At 39.3% G+C, this 21863-nt stretch overlaps 1 protein-coding gene across 2 annotated transcripts in view; it reads right to left on the reverse strand.

Moving 5' to 3' along the window:
- Nucleotides 1-21863, reverse strand: part of SPOCK3 (SPARC (osteonectin), cwcv and kazal like domains proteoglycan 3) — a 112423-nt gene that overhangs the window by 22429 nt on the left and 68131 nt on the right. For both annotated transcript variants that reach the window (XM_083520318.1, XM_083520319.1), the window contains 2 exons: nt 21472-21598; nt 13318-13432 (listed from right to left, as the gene is read on the reverse strand). In XM_083520318.1, coding sequence (XP_083376444.1) covers nt 13318-13432; nt 21472-21598 — 242 coding nt within the window. The remainder of the gene's footprint in view (nt 1-13317; nt 13433-21471; nt 21599-21863) is intronic.

Consider the following 21863-nt stretch of genomic DNA (forward strand, 5'->3'; position numbering starts at 1 on the left):
CTAAAGTGATATCCTCATCAAGGAGGCTAGAATCAGACTCTTAGTCTGCAAGATAAAGCTAGTCTGCAAAATAAAGCTACACATTTTGGTAATTCCTCTCATAGTGACAGATAGTTTCTTCAGCAAATGATGCATTTTATAGGCTAATTTCATTTCCCCCAATGCTCCACTACTTGCTGCTTTTAACATATCTCTCTGTGACAAAAAACATACTTAAGACAAAAAAGGCAACCCCGTTTGTGCGCACACACCTTCATGAAGCCAAATTCCTTAGCCTCGGGTATTGCCTTTTGCCTGGGTTTTATGCAAATGCCATATCTGCTGCTGAGGATCAATGACTTGCAGCTTTGTCCACACCATACAGCTTGATTCTCCACACGTTTTCTCAGGTCTCACTGGTATCAAGGGGATTTATGCTTAAGTGTAAATAAGACGGAAGCTTTATTTATACTCGGATTTAATACTATGTCTTCACACTGGAGTACTACTGCTTCAAGACCTACTCATTCATAAGCATCAGTTTCTCTGGAATGTCTGGATATCAGAATTCAGCAGGTCCATGTTTTCTTAAGCTGCACTGCATTATGGGATTTATAGTACTTATAGCAAACACATCACAAAGCATTATGGGATTTGTCAGGCTTTCAAATCTGGCTCACAAGGGAACAAAGGGAGCCAAGCCACAACAACTCTCCAAAGTAGTAAAAGTCAACCACCTTGTGCTATTGTAATAGGGGTGTGTGTGTGTGTGTGTGTGTGTGTGTGTGTGTGTGTGTGTTAAACTGGACTAAATGTGCTCTTGGGAAATATATTCTATATTTGTGTGACTTTTCTGCAGAACAGGGAGACTGCTGAAGTGTCGCCCTGGCCAGGTCTGTTAAGTATCTACTTTGTTATGTAAGCTGGGGCCGATGTCCTGCCACAGAAACTAAACAAATGGTGATTCTTCTGGAAGGGAGCTGCCTTTCTTTCCCCCATTCCTTGGATAAAGATGTTGCCATCAATATGTCTATGTATGGAAGAGAACAAAAGACTGGCAGTCCTGAAACTGAGTCAGCAAGAAATAAGAGGCCTGGGTTACTTTCTGTGATAAATCCAGTGCTAGAGCATTGTGGGTCCCCTAGAAGCCTAAATGTGAAGCAGAAGCTCTTGGGGGTGTTGTGAACGTCCATCTCATGCTTAGATTGTATACAGAGAATTTATGTAATGTAAGGTTTTATATCTTCCACAGAAAGAAACCTAAGGTACATGTAGGATCCCTAAAACTTATCAGTACTCAGGGATTGCTAATGGATGGTAACACTATTTTCTAATGGCATTAATACCAGCAACCATTGCATAGACCGTGACATTAATGTTTCCTCAAGAACTGTTAATTATAGTTTCATCCAAAACTGTATTCTGAATGCAGCTATTAATAATCATAAGATTGACAGTAAAACCATTATACTGCTTACATATTTGAAAACAAATTATTGGCTTCCCTGTTAAAACGTTTTTATATCAAGCCGTTTTAGTGTCACATTGACGAATAATTTTTCCATGGAAAACACACACACATGGACAATGAGCTGCTAGGCAGTAATCTATTCAGCCATAAATTTGCTTGTTATTCATAAAGTATGAAAGATATTTGAACTAACTGGATGTGTTGATTATCAGCTCCATTGCCTTTAGCTGAAAGGAACTGTCAAATGTCATCAACCGTGAGCCTCTTTTCCCATTGCATCTTAGACTAGCAACATCTATTTCCTCTAATAACTGCATCACTACTCTGTACTACTTACAAGATTCATGAAACTGAGACTGATTAAACTGTCAATGATGACATCAGCACTTTGTCAGGAAAAGTCTGAAAATAATCTGTCAGGAGCTGATGCCTGAAGAAATACATGTTTCAACTTTTTTCTGTAATATCCAAGTGTATTTTGATAATGCTGCTAAAGATATCCTCAATTTTTTTCATAATGTAGTGTTTTGCATTCTAATATGATAAAAATCATTTCTTGTTGCCTGTTATGCTAACTTGTAAGTAATGCAGCAGCTATCATGCAAATAACTCCATACATTTTTGATGTACTGTGGCACAATGCCAATTGCATACAACTTTCATCTCCTTTATGAAAATAGTATGTAGAAAATCTCTAAAAAGCAAACCCACTACTATAGCAATGTTGCATCAACACCACTGCACAATTTTGTCATGCCTTGACCCCTTGACAAGTTAAAGGGATTTAGTCTCAGAAATGGATAAACAGTACTTTAAATTTGACTCCAATGATAAGAATGCATAGACACAGAGGCAAGCACAGAGGGAAGCAAACGATAAGAGTCTCATACACCTTGTCTATGAGTTCGACTGTACCACTAACTGCCATGGACATCTTAGTAATCATACACTGCTTGTACAGTTCTACAGGAGGCACAATGAAACACAAAACCCATGCACCATCCTATGGTTACTTAAAAAGAAAAAGAAAAAGATGACTTATTAAGATTGAAAGTCCTGCTCCCTCACCCTGACCAACACTTCTGGTTTGGGAAACCAAGCTAGCAAGGTAAGCTGCAGTTGAAACAAAGAAACAAAAAGGAATACCACTTAAAATACCACTTAAAAGGTAAAGGTACCCCTGCCCGTACGGGCCAGTTGTGTCCGACTCTAGGGTTGTGCACCCATCTCACTTAAAGAGGCCGGGAGCCAGCGCTGTCCGAAGACACTTCCGGGTCACGTGGCCAGCGTGACGAAGCTGCTCTGGCGAGCCAGCACCAGCGCAGCACACGGAAACGCCGTTTACCTTCCTGCTATAAAGTGGTACCTATTTATCTACTTGCACTTAGAGGTGCTTTTGAACTGCTAGGTAGGCAGGAGCTGGGACCGAAAGACAGCAGCTCACCCCGCCGCGGGGATTTGAACCGCCGACCATACGATCGGCAAGTCCTAGGCACTGAGGTTTTACCCACAGCGCCACCCGCGTCCCTTACTTAAAAGGTACTTCCAAATAAATTGGTACTTTGCTGGGATTATTTTGAGATGGGGACCATTATTGGGATATAAAAGTCCACCAAACGTTTGCATAGTCTTCAGCTTCCGCTTCTTCCCTCAGCACATATAGGTGATGAGTTTTTCCATAAGCACAATATGTACTGCTGTGAAGACAATTCTCCTTTATTTAATAGCAGTTTCTCATTATGAACAAGGGGAACTTATGTTTTAAGGCTCCCTCCAAACCAGGTAGTGAAAAGTCACGTGTGCAAGGGAAGAATGGAGCATGAGGGCACGTCACTTGTTCCTGGTTTGAAAAACCATGCCTTATTGGACAAAGGTCAATATCCAACTGTGTCATCGGAACAGACTTCTGTGAATCAGGACTTCCCTTGCCTGATAAAAGTCTGCTCCATGTGAATGGGTGCTCTTCCAGGGGAGATTCAGGGACATTCCATCTCACCAGTGCATTCCACTGCAAAACAGTGGCTATCACCCAGAGAACATATTTAAAGTGAAACATAACCTGATATAACCAGGAAGCTGTTTAACATCTGAATTCTCACTCAGTATTTTTAAGTATTTGTCTCTCTGGCCAGTTTATAGAAGATTTGGTGTTATAAACACTGTCTTATGTTTGACAAAATGTTCAGTGAACCCTGACATGACTCTGGTAGTGAACAGGTAGGTTCATCACCAGCTGGCTGTGTATTCATGTGTAATCTTTAGCTCTGAGGCTAATTCTCATCCACCAGATAGCCTCTCATGACAAACTTCCAATCCTCAAAAAATGTATTTCTGAGTTTACTTGGAAAATATATATCAGCCAGCAAAGAATATTGTATTCTCAGTAGCCCATTTGCCTTTGATCCTAGTGATTATCCTGATACACATTATTCTTTTTAACTTGTGGCAGCCATAGTACAGTGGACTCCTGCTGTAAGAGATGATAGAGTGATGGCAAGAGGCATTTACACCATGCATTGCCTTTAGGTTAGCCAGGGAACAGCAATGACAGTCTTCCAGAATACTATGTGGTGAGTAAGATCATCCAGTATATTTAAGTGTCAGTCTAACCAGTCTAAGTACTGGTTGCTTATTACATTCTCCCCATCCCCAGATGCTTAGCACCCTAAACTGTATCATTGAATTAATTCTATCAGTGTACAGGATTACTTGTATTAAAATAAAAGTTGTGTTGTTGTCTCCTCTCCTTCAGAGCAAAGGCTACTTGGGTTGTGAAATAGTTTGTAAATGAGAAGGAGCCAAACAAACGTATGGATTCACACAACTATATCTGCTGTTCAGTAGAAAACTTTTCAAAGGCAGAAATGTTATTGAAAAATCTGTCCTCTGCACTGCTCTTTTGAAGCTTTCTCATGTTGTATGTTTCCAGTGTTTTAACTGCTTCAAAAGAAAAGAATACAGAAAAATTATTCTGTTTCCTTTTTTGTTTCCAAGCTTTGTAAATTCAGCCTGGGCTTTGTTAAGAGGTGCATGCAGTTTCCCCATTTTTATTTGAAGAAAGGCTGCTTTTAGGAATAAAGTGACTGAGCAAAACAGAATGAATTGTGACCTCTGGGATATCCTTTAAATACATTCCTCCTGAATTCTACAAGGATAACTACTAGGAATGATCAACACCTCCAACGGATAAGATAGGTGAAAATAATGAAATTTCCTGACAAACATAACAGGCACATAAACCTGCTTAAAAGCTTTCGTCTGCCCCTAAATCCAGATAAGGGCTAATCCTGCTACAAAGGCAAAAGTATAAAAAGTCTCTAGCGTAATCTCAGAGAAGAACAAACTATTTTGGAAAAAGTTGTTATTTGGTTTTATGGCTGTAGCTTTGGATTAGCATCCAAGTTAAACCTGACATTACTAGCAAAACAATTTAAAAAAATAAGGATTAACTGAACTATTAGGTTCTAGCTCTGAAGAGTCTTATAGGACAGAACTCCTGCTCAGTATTCCAGCCAGCCAGCCAGCCAGCCAGCCATGCCCTTAATCCAGGATACTCCAATCCATTTTCCTCCCTCCTCCAGTTTGGGATTTCAGATATTCAGCCAGGCAGCCATACCTGTAATCAGGATATGCAATTCCTTTCTCCCTCCCTCCCTCTACAGCAATCAGTCAGTATTTCATGCCCTCTGAGCATGCCCAGCCCATATCCAGCTTGCCTGCCTCCATTCAAGAACAATTTTGTATACTTCTGCAAATCTTAGGGTTTCCTCAAGACTGTGTATGACTGCTGTCATTTTGGCTACATAATGATCTATGTTTGGAGAAAGAGCTTGCTACAAGTATATAGGATCTGAGACATTGACAGTGAAATATAGGAGTGGTATGCCATAAAATTTAACACCGAAATCGAAAACCACAGAACCATATCTATTTAATCTCCACAGACCTACACTGACATCTATTTAAAGCAGCTGACCCCATCACTGCTGATTCTGACAAGGTGAGCAGGGGATAGGCGGCTCCTGGGTTCAGGAAATAGTGTTTCTGCTGCTCTGGGTGGGATTTTATGGATATGTCTTTTGGGGGTTCCTCTTGATACTGCACTGGGCACATGAGGTCCAGGAGGTGTCAGTGGCTTCAAGTGCCCTTTACCAGCTTCAAATGGGTTGCCAGCTGTGGTGATAGCTTGGTAGTGATGGCTTAGGTATGGTGATACCTGTACTGGTAGCTTTTTAGTTTGACTACATCTTCCAGTTGAGTTACAACTGGTCTGGACTTCAAAAAATGACCTGTAACCTCAAATTAGTACAGAACTTAGCTGCTAGAATTTTGATGGGCACATCCAAAGTTGTTCATATCACATATTTCAAAAGATCTACACGGGTTGTCTATTCACTTCCAAACCTAATTTGAACTTTAAACTGGATTTAAAAATCCAAAAAGTCTTGGGATCTGAATATTTTATGGAGCATATTACACCAGGTTGTTCATGTCTTCAGTTCTTCTGCAGACACCCTGCAGACATGTGCTATGTTTTGTAAATATACATGTTTCTACAGGGAAGAAAGCCTTTTATGCAGTGGCCTTGACTTTGAAATACTGATGAAGTATACAGACATTGCAAGCTTTTAGGGATCAGTGAAGTTTTTCATATTTGCCCAGGAATGTTAGATTATTTTGCTTTGTTTCAGTTTGCTCTTTAGTTGCTTGGGTTTTAATTTGTCTTTGTTTGGTATCTTGTTATGTTTATTTGTTGGCTTTATGTTGTATTTATATGTTGCAAATTAGTTTTTATTCCAACTTTTCTACACTGTCTGGCATATTTTGAAGAAGTGTGGTTTAACAAATATTTTAACTCAAGTTACCATTTACAGAGCTTTCAAACCACTTCAAGATCTTTCATCAGTATGCATCAGTCAATATATGGAAACAGCAATAATAAACACAATAAAACCAATTACACCATTTGCAGTGAAAGCAAACAGTTTTAATATTCTATAATTTATTTAAGATTCCAGTTATATGAAATACTGCACCTCAAAATTTTTTACAGAGCTAGCTAAGTCTATCATGGGACAATTAGAGCTAGCTAAGTCTATCATTGGAACAATTTCTTTGTGAGCAAAGGCTACATTGTTTGGGGCATTTGAGTTTACAGAGAAAAAAAGACATGCAAGAAGGTACCGTGACAGAGGTTTATATAATTATGTGTGGTTATTTATAGAAAAAATGAATAGACTTTTGTTGTTGTTCCTTTCTCATAATCTTAGAACTCAGGGTCATCTACGTAAGCAAAATGCTGAAAAACTCAGGACATACATACAAAAGAAAATACTTCTTCACATAGGACATAGTAAAACAATGGGATCACGACCACAGCATGTGGTGGTGGAAACAAACAAGATAGTGTTAAAAGAGAAGAAGAAGAAGAGTTTGGATTTGATATCCCGCTTTATCACTACCCTAGGGAGTCTCAAAGCGGTTAACATTCTCCTTCCCCTTCCTCCCCCACAACAAACACTCTGTGAGGTGAGTGGGGCTGAGAGACTTCAAAGTATGAGTAGCCCAAGGTCACCCAGCAGCTGCATGTGGAGGAGCGAAGACACGAACCCGGTTCCCCAGATTACGTGTCTATTGCTCTTAACCACTATACCACACTGACTCTCATAAGAGGATCATAAAAATTCATGGATCATACGGAATAAGAAAAAAGAAAACATGACGCCATTACAGCTTTCAATGTATAGCAATCTTGGGCACGAATGGGAAACAACATTTGTATACAGATGTACTGTAATAATAAAACTATTATTGCATAATCAATTTAATTTTATATATCATATTACATTTCTTCTATTTAAAACAATAATGATTTATATTTTAAAAATAGGTATTGCTAAAATGATTGTCCCAGTATCTTAATAAAATTATATGTTTGATGTAAGAATCACAAAGCCAATAAAAGTGCTAATTAAAACAATAGCACTCTCCATTACAGAATTATCATGCAGAAAATGAGATACAAGGTAGTTAAGCTACTAAGAAATAAGAAATTGTTAATTACTACTATAGTCCAGAATCTGATTATCAAGATCATAAAACATAGAAGTGGGATGCTGTGAAAAGCTATAATTTAAAAATAGAGTAATGGAATGAATACATTAAAAGCCACTAGTCCTGAACAAAAGCTCATGTGCAGTTTGCATCAGTACAAAGTCACAGTGCCAAACACCTTTTGTCCCCGATATTAAAAATTAAGTACAATATAAAAATAAAAACCTGCAGACTACTTGAAAACAGGAAAATGTAATGAATTGTATTACGGAATACAAATTACTTTATGTACCAAAAATTGACACAAACACAATATCTATTGTTCTGTAATATCTATAATATTGTTAATATTATATGTATTTTATATTCTGCTAGTATTAATAATAATTACTAATAACAATAAATCATAATTAAATGTAATGCATTTATTCTCACCAATGCAAGAAGACTCCCAGACAATACAATGGGACACAACTGAACATAAATTGAGATTGAACAAAAGTTTGTAGGCAAGGGGTGGGGGGAACCTGCAGCGCTCTGCTTAATTTCATGTGGTGACATGGAGCAAAAAGTGCAGGAGTGGGGGGAGAGAGTGGGATTAATGCTGTGGGAATGCAACCCCAGAAAGGGAAGAAGAGTTCCTCACCCTTGTTGGATGCTAAAGAAAAGGTATGCTTCACAGCTGCATTGTGTATTAGATAGATAATCATAATTTCAAATCTGCTACACATTGCAACATTCCTGAACTAATAGTTTACAATGAGACTTGTAAGGGCCCAATTTGAATTAAATGTCAGAATTCATTTGTCTATATAGTATTAACGCCACATAAATGATGCCGATAGGTGCACTAGGATTGCAAAGGTCTGGCTCTCTCTGTGGAAGTTTCACACTGACCTAGTTTTGTTGTTGCTGTTGTTGTTGTTTTTTACTGGTTTGATCGAACCAGAAATTCACCTTTTAAACTTGGACTGACACATCAGTCTTTAATCTTTTTAAAAAATAGAACTTTATTGAACAATCAGCATCGACCTACACAACCATACACAATAATACAATATATACAAACTATATACCGTATTTTTCGTCCCATAGGACGCTCCATCCCATAGGACGCACCTAGTTTTTTGGGGGGGAAATAAAGGAAAATTTTTTTTCCTTTATTTCCCCCCAAAAAACCCAGGTCGGGGAAACCGAACCAGGTCGAGGAACAGTGGGATGGCGGCGCTGCGCCTCCCTGCTGTCCCCCGAGATTGTGGGGGTGGCCGATGTCTGCCCAGCGCGAGGGGCACTCTGCTTCAGGACGCCCCTCGCGCTGGGTGGCAGGCTGCTATCCGCAGCGTGGGGAGCCCTGCGGGGAACTCCTGCAGGGCTCCCCACGCTGCAGATGTCTGCCCGGCGCGAGGGGCGCTCTGTTTCAGGGCGCTCCTTGCGCCGGGCGGCACGCTGTGGATGTGTTCCTGAAGCGCCTGGCGCTCTGCTTTCAGCGCGCCCGGCGCTCCGGGAAGCAAGCTGCTATACACAGCCTAGACAGCCCTGCGGGAACTCCCGTAGGGCTGCCTAGGCTGCGGATGTCTTCCTGAAGCCTGGAGAACGAGAGGGGTCGGTGCGCACCGAACCCTCGCTCTCCAAGCTTCAGCGAAAGCCTGCATTGGCCCATAGGACGCACCCTTCATTTTTGGAGGGGAAAAATTGCGTCCTATAGGGCGTAAAATACGGTACACATACACATACCTTACAGAAAAAGAAGAAAAAAAGCACAGAGTAAAAGAGAAAAGATGGAATAAATAAAATAGACTTCCGATTACTCTCATTGTACTATTTCTTATTTCATTATTTTACCCACTGTGCCCTGTTATTATTATTGCTTTCCCAATTCTTTTCAAGATGTTCTATCACCAGTATTTTACAAAAATCATTCAAGATCTGCCAGGAGATTTTTGTTATCACAATGATTTTTCAAATACTTTTAAAATATTGTCCATTCTTAATCCACCTTCTGCATCAAATATCCTCTGACCTTCCCTGTCATTTTTGCCAGTTGTATGTATTCTAACATTTTTACCTGCCAATTGGTCCATAATCTGAAACTGATTCCTACACTGAACTTCTGCTGAAAGCTAAGCAACACGTTTAGATTTTAAACTGACTTTTCCTCTAGCTAGTTCTGTACTATGTGGAACTGTATTTTAGACTTTTAGGTGTATGTGTTTTTTAACTCCTCCTGTCAACATGTGGTGCAATCTAGGTTTCTGGTTGGATGGTTTATTAGTTTCTTAAGATTGCCCTGCTAGGGTAGAGCTGGAAACATGTTTCTACATATTTATCATCCCTAGGATTCAGCTTCTGAGCTGCACCTTTTAAAGGGTTTAGCCCCAAAATATGGGAAGCCCCTGTCCCACAGTACATGACAACAGGCTTAGAAGTCCCTATCCATGTAATTATATTCTAAATTTGTAAGAGCCAACATCAAATGTTTTAACTTCATATAACCATATACCGTATTTTTCGCTCTATAAGATGCACTTTCCCCCTCCTAAAAAGTAAGGGGAGATGTGTGTGCATCTTATGGAGCGAATGCAGGCTGCGTAGCTATCGCTGAAGCCAGGAGAGGCAAAAGGGATCAGTGCGCACTGATCCCTCTTGCTCTCCTGGTCCCTCTTGCTCTCCTGGCTTCAGGGATAGCCGCGTGAAGCCTTTTCAGGGCAAAGGGAGGAACGCTCCGCCTGCCCTGAAGAGGGTTGGCACAGCTATCCCAGAAGCCAGAACAGAAGAGGTATCACTGCTTTACTGCGCAGCCATCCCTCTTGCTGTTCTGACTTCGCTTCACTGGAGAGGCGCTACGCAGCTTTCCCTCTATGCGCAGCGCCCCTTCAGCGAAGCGGGAGGAGAAATAGAAGGGGCCCAGTTTCTCCTCCCGCTTCACAGAGAGGGAGAGCTGCACAGAGCTCCTTCAGCGAAGCGGGAGGAGAAACTGAGCCCCTTCCATTGCTCCTCCCGCTTTGCTGGAGAGGCGCTGTGCAGAGAGGGAGAGAATTTTTTCTCTCTTGTTCTCCTCCTCTAAAACTAGGTGTGTCTTATGGTCGGGTGCGTCTTATAGAGCGAAGAATATGGTAGCTGCCCTGACAAGACTGTTTATTTGTGAGAAAATAAACAGGGAGGAATGCAGCTCATTTCAGGATAAAGTTTTTTTTAATTCTCTTTCTTTTTAGCAAATTATCAGCTATTTATCTCTAACCATTTCTTTACAAATGACAAGAAGACTGCAGTTAATTGTAAAGGTTAATGTGGCATAAGGCTGTGGAACAGGTTGGACACATTTTCAGAAGTAATTCTACTATAATTAGAGCTGTCACATTTATTGAGCAAAGCTGAACAGCCAGCAGAGACAAGGTTTGCATCATCCTTCACGTTTCTTTTTCTCTCAGATATTCTGAAAAAGAAAGAAACTAGAAAAAGCAGCAGTTTAGAAAAAGGATATAACATCTTAGCAAAGCAAACGCATTGCTAAACATGCATCTTACAGTTCCGATCCCTTTGCAAAACTGTTTAAAAACTACTGTGAAGTGAGCAACAAATACTGCAATCAATGAACAGAAATTCTGCCTTTGCTTGAACATTGGTTTTCTGTTTTAGGTATATAGTAGCAGAATGCTTCATTTAAAAGCTTTTTGTTTTAAAAAGGAACTGTCAATCTAGAAAACCACAACTTATATGGAATTGCAACATAAATATAATTGCTCCCTCGCTCCTTATAAAGCAACATTACAATTTCTGTACTTAGGAAATTAGGAAAATATTAGGATATTAGGAAAAAAACAGTGACTACCAGCTATACAGCAAAACATCTTTTCAACCAATAAGGAGCATGCATTCTCCACCCCCACCCCACTTCAATAAACCAAAGCCTAGAAGATGAAGAGAATTTCAGTACACTAAACATGCACAAGCTGAAGGTGATGGTGCCTGCCAGGTTCTAAAAACTCTTAATGAAACATTGGCCCTATCCCAGATTTGATCCAGGATTGGATCCGGGTCGGGCAATGCCTGGGTAAGCTGGATCAGAGGGGTGTGTTTGTGTGTCACAGTCCTAACTATTACACAATAGCCCAGGTATGTTTCTTTTACATTGTAAATATAAAAGAAGGAATTTCCATGCAATTTAAGGAACAAATATATCTGCATAAATATGAGTGTTAACAACATAAATTAGACAAAATAGGAAGTAAAATCTTCAATGAATACAGTCAGTGTCGTACACATAAATGGTTAAGATGGTGATTAAGATACCACTTTGGATAATAAAATTAAACTACAAACTGGGGGACAGACATTACAAGCTCCAGCATGTACATTGGTTTGTATTTTTCAGACTGCACTGCTGACCTACTCAACATAGGTTTCAGCCAGAGGTCGACAAATTTTGTCTGAGCTTGAAAGCCAACAATTATTTCTTCTAGTCATTTTGAGTATAATAAAAATGTTCCTTTTCCAGTGAGGAAGTACAGCCTACTCTGCCACATAGAAATAGGCACTTACAGAACAGATGACATCAGTCCCTATACTCATCACTGCATATCCCCAACTTTCTAGCCTTCAATGCTACCCATACTTTCCTAGCAAGAATTCTATGTTCCGGAATATTCACACTTGCAGGATGTACATGGAATGATCTACAAATTAGAGCAAAACCCAAAATGGTGGTACAGTTGTACCTTGGTTGCAGAGCACCTTGGAACTTGTACATTTCAGCTCCCAAATGATCGAAAACTGGAAGGGAGTGTTCTGGTTTTTGAATGATTTACAGAAGCCAAACATCCGGCGTGGCTTCTGATTGGCTGCAGGAGCTTCCTACAGCCAATCAGAAGCCACACTTTGGTTTCCAAAGGTTTTGGAAGTCAAACAAACTTCCAGAATGGATTTTGTTCAACTTCCAAGGTACAACTGTATATAGAGTGCAGCTAGTTATCTATTGCATGCCCTGAACCCCCGCTGGGATAGCCTGAATATACAAGCACAAATTGAGTTACTACAAAATATTGTTAAACTGTACCCTCCAAAATGGCTATGGTGCAGGCCGAAGAAGAAGAAGAAGAATTCATATTGTATGGGTGATTACCATGGAGGCTGATGGATAAGTGAAATGTCCAAACCCCAGTCACTAAGCGCACGATAGAAGTCTTTTGTTTCAATTGCAATTTTTAAAGGAATAATAATAATCTCTGGGCAGCTCCCAACAGAATATTAAAAACATCAAACATTAAAACATCAAATATTAAAAACTTCCGTAAATAGGGCTGTCTTCAGATGTCTTTTAAAAGTCAGATAGTTGTTTATTTCCTTGACATCTGAAGGAATATCAAAGTGTGCTGAAATTCTTTAAAAAGCTCTATTTTAGAGCCAGTTGACAATGAAGCTCAGCTCTACAGTTCATGTAAGTAATTGTGCAGAGAATTTCCAGCACCCACAAGTGCCACACATACTGTCTCCCAGAGCACTATTTCCCCAATCCTCAAAGTATGGCTAATTAGTAGAACAAACATCATCAGAAGCCTCAATCACAGATCTCCTATATCAAATCTGAATACAAAACCCCTGGAGTGGTCAGGGTTTGGTCTTTATAAACATGTCCAGTTTTATGCCAAACCCAGTGTTAGCAGAAAGGTATGCAAAATCATTAAAGAAACAGAGGTGTACTATCATGTATTTTTTGTAAACTACCTTAAAACAAAGAGTCACAATGCTTTTCCACATGCATGGGTATAAGTGAAGAAATCATCATTGACAGACCTAATATAAGTGCCAGTACTTACCCCTTCTATTATTTCTGCCTTCACTTGTGGATTTATCTGAAGGGCAAGGGCAATGTCCTTCGCATTTCACTGAGATCTGTTTTCCTAAGACGCAGGCTTGATATTCTAGTTTGCACTGCAATAGAGAGAGAATGACAATCTTCAGTGTAAGCATCATTTACATTTTTTGTAAATTCTAGTCCATTGAGTATTTTGAAAGAGATTAGGGTTACCCGTTTTGTCACTTTCTATTTGTGATTACAAAGGACTACAAAAGCCACCCATCCTAAAATGTTGTAGGATCACACTCTGAATGGATAGCGTTGATAAGTGCTGTAATTAATTAAAAGCCATGATGTAGAAAAATAGGACATCTTTACAAAAGCAGGTGTGCAGAACCTATGACCCTCCATGTTGCTGAACCTCAACTCTCATCATCCCTATTGGGCAACGTTGACTGGGGCTGATGAGATTTGGGAGTCTAGCAATATCTGGAAGACCACAGATTCCCCATCTTGGTGCTTAAAAATATGTGCCTTTGACTAAAGAGGACTCCGCAGCCTTAGTAACTAATTTTTTTACAAAACAAAGAATGGCTGATGCCACACTGGACCGTGCGTATGAACCCTGTTTGTATTTGCTTTGGCATATTTCTTGCCACTCTTCAGCTGACTTGATTGTTTTCTACTATGACCCCATAGTATGCATTTAAATAGTTCTTTCCAGCACCCACAAGTGCCACACATGCGTAATATCAATTATTCCTACAATAACCCTGTAAGGCAAATCAGCAATAGCCTATACTGCAGATGGGGTTGGGGGCTCAGAAGGTGTAGTTTGCCTAAGGTCACTGAATAGGTTCATGGCAGAGCTAAGAATTAAATCTGAAACTGTTAGTTCACAGCTTACTTTCTTAGCTACAAGAAAGGGGAAAGTTGAGGAAGCAAGGTGGTCAGAAAGCATTCTTATCCTGTCATTCGGCATTACTGTGTTCTAAACTGTGATGCATTTGACAACTCTTTCATTTCCAGGCTAATGTTAACAGTTAAAAGCATATTGTATATGTTAAGTATATTGGATAATATCTAATTGTGAATGTTTGTGAGCAGAACAGATTTGTGCAACAAGGCTTCTCCTCCTTTCCTTTGCAATCCCCTATATATTCCCCCAAATCTGCTTTAAATTGTTGGGAGATGTCAGGGAACTGGGGGCAGAGAAGGGGGAAACGATGGGGAAATACAGAGATAAGCCTCCGATCATAAGTAGTTGCACCTCATCAGAGGGAGAGGATGATGAAGGGTTGTCAGGAAGCAATGAATCAGGGAGGAGGGAGCAATTTCCGGGGCTTAGCTCTTCACGTAACAGAGGAAGGAAAAGGGGAGGGCTCCGGAAGTGGTTATGCTGGAGAAAACGAAAGGAACTGGCAGTCTCTGCAACTGATACCGAAAGAGCCGGACGTGCGCTGAGAGCTCTGTGTGTAAATAGGAGAATGGACCTAATAAAACCTGTAAATCTGGCTGGAAGCCCGGACTCTTATCTCTTCTAGCACCCACCAATCATCCTTGACAGGAGATGATCCAGAAAATATTTTAGTGAGCATGCAGTACTACATGGAGAGTAGAGGAATGAGAAATCTGCTTGGAAATGTTAATTTTTTTATTTTTAAAGGGTTTTTTAAAGATTATTTTAGATTTAGGGGGAAATGTATAGCAATTTTTTTTCCATCTGCTCTCTATATTGCAGTCGATTCAGGTTGTTGAATTTATCTTATGGAATATAGTGATAAAATTTATGTTACTTTCTTCCTCCTCACTCTACATGTTTTTTTTAAATAAATAATTTGTTTGAAATGTCTTCTGGTACCATAAGAGATGCATTGTAATTTGACTTTTTGATGCATTCTCTTTTCTTAAACAACATCCACTGATTGCATTGCTAATTCATCAAGTTCAATTTACTCAATTATCCAAGGTTGAAATATTTATAAAGTTATAAGTGAACTAAAATATCACATAAAGGGCATGCTCATTAGTATTTAATTGTGAGGAAAATGCAAAACAACACACATAATCAGACACACTACTTTTTGCTGCTTTGAAAAAGAAAAGGTTAGCAAATTGTTTTACTTGGGTTAAAAACTAAAATAGAGTCATGTATGTACTCATGTATGTATGTAAATAGAGTTATGTATGTCCCCATTTACTTTTCACACTGCAATATTTCACTCTAGAGTTATTTTATTAAACACTGACATGATTAATCCACTCACAAATGGTATAGACGCAATTACAGTGAAATATCTTTCATGTCTTCTTGGAAGAAAGCTTAAAAGTTTAATTGGACTTTTCCCCAAGAAAATATGCATAGGACTGCAGCCATTGAAAACGTGCACAAAAAATTGGTTTAGCCCTTTGCCAATGGATTATACAGCCACTAAAACAAATATGCTATGGGTAGAGGTAGACTCAAAATCTACCACTTCCCATAGACTCAAACTCTCTAAACTACAAAGTTTCAGTGGCCATTTGAAGAATTCCCATTAAAACCAGTGGAGACATATGTAGGCTTCAGAATGGGTAATTCATTCCCTTACACACACACACACACACACACACACACACACACACATTTAGGTTTCATAAGTCCTAACTTTGGGGTGTGACAAAAGCATGATAGATGACTGACTGGGTATGTATTACCTAACAAAACAGGTTGATGATGCAGAATTGCTGATTGGACCAATTTCACAATTATCTCTGATTTACGAATATTTGTTAAGCAAGGCTTCATGCTTAATATCGCCTGCAGAAGATGCAGCATTTCCCATACATTTTTAGCATTCATATGACACCTGTGTGTGATATGATTAGAAATGAATACTTCTATTGGGTTAGGTAAAGGGTAAAGGGATCCCTGACTGTTAGGTCCAGTCGCGAATGACTCTGGGGTTGTGGCTCTTATCTCGCTTTATGGAGCCGGCATACAGCTTCCGGGTTATGTGGCCAGCATGACGAACCAGAGCAGCGCACAGAAACATCATTTACCTTCCCGGCAGAGCAGTACCTATTTATCTACTTGCACTTTGACAAGCTTTCGAACTGCTCGGTTGGCAGGAGCTGGGACCAAGCAACGGGAGCTCACCCTGTCACGGGGATTCAAACAGCTGACTTTCTGATTTGCAAGCCCTAGGTTTTTTGTCATCACATTCACCATGGTGACAATAAATTTAATTCTGCACGTTTTGAAAACAGAAGGATGGGTTGCCCCCATATTTTTTTTTTTTAAAAAGCATGACTGGCATATGTTGTTGCAGGCACGAACTAATCTGTATTTATTTACTAAATAATCCTCAATATTCTCACACATTGTAAGCAGAAATCCTACATGTAATGGGATTCACATACTTCAAGCTTTAATACCTTCTGTGTTCCAACATGACAAAGAAGCATCAACCAGACGTAGATTTAGGAAAGTGTGAGCAGTGCGGTCGCACTGGGCAAAGAGCCGAGGTGGGCGCCTTCTCAAAGCCTGGGAAGAGCTTGCCTAGTTTCAGGAAGGAGGCGTGAGGACTCTAACAGGGACCTAGAGTCCTTCTTCTACCTTCCCAAAGGTGGGCAAGTACTTACCAGGGTTTGGTTAAGAGGCAGAAGAGCTATAGGACTCCCCCAGAGCCCTGCGCCTCCTTCCCAAAGCCGCTGTGAGGGCCGGGGGGGGGGCATCCATAGCTTTGCACCAGGTGGCATATTGCCAAGGTCCCTCTGTGAACATTAGAAGTGGAAAGGATCAGATCAGAGGTCCCTCTAGCACAGCAAACTGCTTCCCACAGCGAGTAACCAGGTACATCTGATAATCCCACAATGTGATGATGAAGGCCATGGTCCTCCCTTATCAGCATAGATTTGGGCATGAACATTGCATCCTGACATAATTGATTTCAGTCCCTTTTCTAATATTTCCTAGCGCATAATTTTATTGTTCACAGCACACTAAGAACAACATTTTGTGGCACCTTACTAATCAAGAAATGTATTGTGGCATAAGCTTTTGTGCTCTAATTCTTCACTTCATCAGACGTGTAGAATATTATTCTTGATGTGAAACATCCTGATAATAGATTAGCAAATTAGTACCTGTACAGGCTACATATGTTAAAAGGCTTTTCAACAGTTTCGTGTGGGAATTTCCCTTTAAACACTCTTCTTCATTGTACTGTAAAAGCGCCTTAGGATCAGTGACAGAGTGTACTGGGGGTGAGATTAAATGTTCTGCTAATTTCTTAATATTGTCCTCTCTGACATCAGATGTGTGACAATTTATTCCTTTGTGTCGTGACTGAGTTATGTTGAATAGAGAATACCATTGTTTGGAGAAGACAACATATGTCATAATAGACAATGAATGAACCCTTGAATGACATTATTAGATCCAGAAATGGTGTTGTTTGAGTAGATATTGAGACAGTTTTCTTCTTTGAAAAAATGTTTCTGACAGTTTAAATATAAATAAATTACAGAAACAAACAAAAACAAACTAATATAACTAATCAAGTCTGATCTCTGAAATAGATTTCTGCATAGATATCCAGGAGTCTCCACAGACATCCAGCTCTGGTCTCCCCATTGACAAAGTTTATAAAGGCATAATGTATATTCTCAAAATATTTATCTCTAGCTTTCCATATCTGCAGTATTTTTTTTCCTAGCACAACATCTTAAATTTTCTGTTTCCATTGTTCTGTTGATACTTGTTTTCCCAACATCCACCTTTGTGCCACTTACCAGACAAGCAGCTACCAATTAAAAAACAGCAGTTTCCTTTGCACTAAATTATATTTTCTCCATTTAACATTTATAACAGCAGTATAGATCCAGAGCTGGCATATGGGTCTCCTGTGGTCTTTGTGTTACTGTTATGTAGCCTGCTGTCACAGGTAAGTAGTTGTTTTTAGCTAGGCGGCTGTTTGTGAGTTAGGCTTCCGAGAGGGATGTAGATCGCTTTAATTGATTATTCATGGGCACCAGCCTGGCCTTGTTGATCTGCTTTTTCATTTCAACGAGTGGGTATTGTAGTTTTTAAAATTCCTGAATTAAACCCTTGTGGTGTATGTCTTTGGAAATCCAAGAAAGATGGAACTGTATTGTAGGACTTGGCTGAAGAGAATGGATTTTTGGTGAGTTCTGGGTAGATGCTTGAAACATGTAGATTTTTGAAGCAGTTAGTAGGTAGTGCTTTTAGCCCATGATGTAGTTGCACAATAGAGTTAAGATATTTCGCCTGCTTTGTGGAGTGGTTATGGAGGGGTGAAGGTTGTTCAAGTCCTGGTGGAACTTCTCAAGTTCCTCTTGTCCTTGAGTCCTGATGATAAATGCATGATTCATGTATCTCAGGCAAAGGTGCTTTTCTGAATACATGCTGAAAAAACATAGTTCTATGTTCTGTATTTTTATCTTGTGAAGAAGCACCCTAATGATATTTGGGTAAAGGGTGGTATATAAATTTAATAAAGAATGATAAAAAATTGTTGACCTATTGTGGATTCAGTGCACTGAAGTAACATGCTCTCCCCAAAGTTGAAGCAATTGCAGGTGAATACAAAGTGGCAGAGTTGGGTGCACCATAGCACCATCAGAGATCATTTCCCCAATGTCTTATAGTCCATCATTGTGGAGGATGTTTGCATAAAGAACCTAAACATTCATGATTGCTAGGACACAATTCTCTGAGAGATCATCACAGACTTATCAGTTTGTGTAGTTCCTTGATAATTTAAGGGATTGCACTCAAATGTACTTTTCTTTTCTTTTAATCTAATCAAGTTTTTCCATTAAACTAATTTGGACTACTGAAGAAATGTTCAGATATTTGTTTATAAACTGTATAAAATTAAAACAGCATACATGCAGTAAACAAAACTAGAGAAAATCAAACAAATATGAAAGGGGGCTACTACCTCCCCTCCCAATGAACCATATTCCCCAGGTTCCCATCTTTCATTTTTTACAAAGAGTTATTTTCCAGCATTTGTTGGCTTTCAAATACAAGACAAAATGTATAGGTACAATTCTTCTCATTTCTGATGAGAAATGACCTTGTTCCGCACTTTAATTGTTCTACCTTTCCCACACCCTGAAACATTCTTGCAGGTGCCCATGTAAACATGAATTAGGGAAAGTTTACCCTAAAAAATTCCAGACAAAAAACATTATCGTTGGATGCTGAGAATACTGTGTAGTGTGAATGCAGAATGAAAGAGGGATTAGGAACGAATACTAGATAATTTAAAGATTTGAGCATGATCTGCAATGGAGGATGTTTGTGTTGACAAATATTTGTTTGTTAATAGACAATATCCCAAGAATCCTAACTTCAGCATTTGCTATTCAAAGCTTTTTTTCATCATAATGCCTCATAGGTAACAATCTCTATTATTTGCTCAGATTTTTGGAACTATCATTCTTACAATTCATTTGTTATAAATCCTATAATATTCTGACCAAATGCCATGGATTTAGTGAGTCTGAAAGCATGACATGGAAATCCCATAGCAACCTCTATAGTGCTGCAGAAATTATTTTTACAAGACCGATACAGTTTAGTGACATGTATTCAAAGTATTGCACAATTTGCAGAAGTTGCTGATAAACACATACTGTAGCAAGTGAAGGAGAGTAACTACAGTATATCATACAACAATGCCAAACTCTTACTGAAGCTTTACAATATAATAAAAATAAGCTTTGCCTGGGGTGAACAAAAATATTTGTCCTTAATGTCAGTTTCAAAATTGGCAACCCTTCAAAATAACCTTGGGTTTATAAACCAAGATTATGAGGTTTAAATGGATATTTGAAGGCATACATCTTTACCAGGATAGGCAAACAAACCGGAAGCTTGGGTGTGAACTTTAACGTGCAAGTTAATTACTGCAGGAAATGATGAGGGGTTTAGGTTAAGAATTTGCTGTTATCTGCCTTGCTTCTGCTTTCAAGCTGTCTTTGTAAGGTGATGAGCTAGAAGCTCCCAGATAAGATTTGTGGTCCTCCATGCAGTTCCCAGAATAACCATAATTTCCACATGTTCCCTTCCGTTATATTACTGAACATAATTAGAAGCGATATGACCATGTTGTCCTGTCCTGCCCTGCTTGCATGTAGAGTGCTTGCATGTAGAGTGGATGCTTGGGTTGCGAACGTGATCCGTGCGGGAGGCACGTTCACAACCTGCAACGTTCGCAACCCAGAGCACCATGTGTGCGCATGCGCGGGTCGCGATTTGGTGCTTCTGCGCATGCACAAAGTGTGATTTAGTGCTTCTGCACATGCACAAGTGCCGAAAGCCGGAAGTAACCCGTTCCAGTACTTCCAGGTTTGGCACGGTGTGCAACCCGGAAACGCGCAACCTGAAGCGTCTGTAACCCGAGGTATGACTATAGTGTTGATTCCTGTATCCATGCAAGCAATCTATATTCTTGGGTAAAGGCAGTTAAAGGTTGCATTAATAAACCCTACAAAACTTGTTTGGGCCACTAATTGGAAATGTTTGCTAATCTAGCTAGAAACTGTTTAATCTTATTAGGCTTAATCTTGACATTTCTTCTTTCATCTAGGCATATTTTTTGATTATCTTAAAATCCAAAAGTTTTGCAATTTGCATTTTTTGTTATTTTCGTACAAGCAACCATTAACATAAATATTATTAGTTCCTTAGTTGTCACTATCTCATTTCTTCCTTCTAATTTATTGAAAGAACTAAAGCTGTCCTAGTATATATAGTCTGATATGTAATCATACCACAAAACTGTGGTACAAAATGACATGACCACCATATTACCATATATGCACCTTGTTTCTTGTACCATTTCCAACCATTTTGTACCATTTGTTTTTTTTATCTTTCCCAGTGACACTGTTGTACTGCATCATCAGTATAATTTCCCATACCAATTGTTAATACAGGTTTCTTTGATTGAAAACCCATTATTTTGAATGGCAATTTTACCTGTTTAATTGAATTAAATGATACTGTGATTTCTTGGCATTTATTTTTTGAAATGGGGATGGGTTGTGTGTGTTTTATAGAATTTAGAAGAGCTTGTATATACAGAGCATAATATTTTACAGTAGAATGTTATATAACATATAATGATGGTGGACAAACCCCATCCGTTATTCATACCTGAGAGGAATAAGTATGGCCGTCTGATCCACAAACAGGATTAGTATAAACCACTGGACACTGCTTGCATTTTGATGACAAGGGACCAACTCTCCATTGTTTATGGCCTAAGCCAGCCTCCTTCATACTGAAAGAAAACAAAGCATGTACTGTAGCATCGTGAGCAATAAAAAGTTTTTTAAAACCTGTGAAAAGACCTTTTTTTTTAAGTTGACAATTGTATGCGCATACAAACTGTCTGAATAACATTTCACTGGCCTCATTTAAACTCATTAGATGGTGCAATTTCTCCCACTGCCTCCCTGGACAATTGTAAAACATTTAATTGCACTCAGAGTATCAGTGATATGTCCCACATATGGAGAGAATAAATGTTGCAGTGTCCTAATGCA

The sequence above is a fragment of the Podarcis liolepis genome (genome assembly GCF_965112155.1).
Source record: "Podarcis liolepis genome assembly, chromosome: 9".
Lineage (NCBI taxonomy): Eukaryota > Metazoa > Chordata > Lepidosauria > Squamata > Lacertidae > Podarcis > Podarcis liolepis.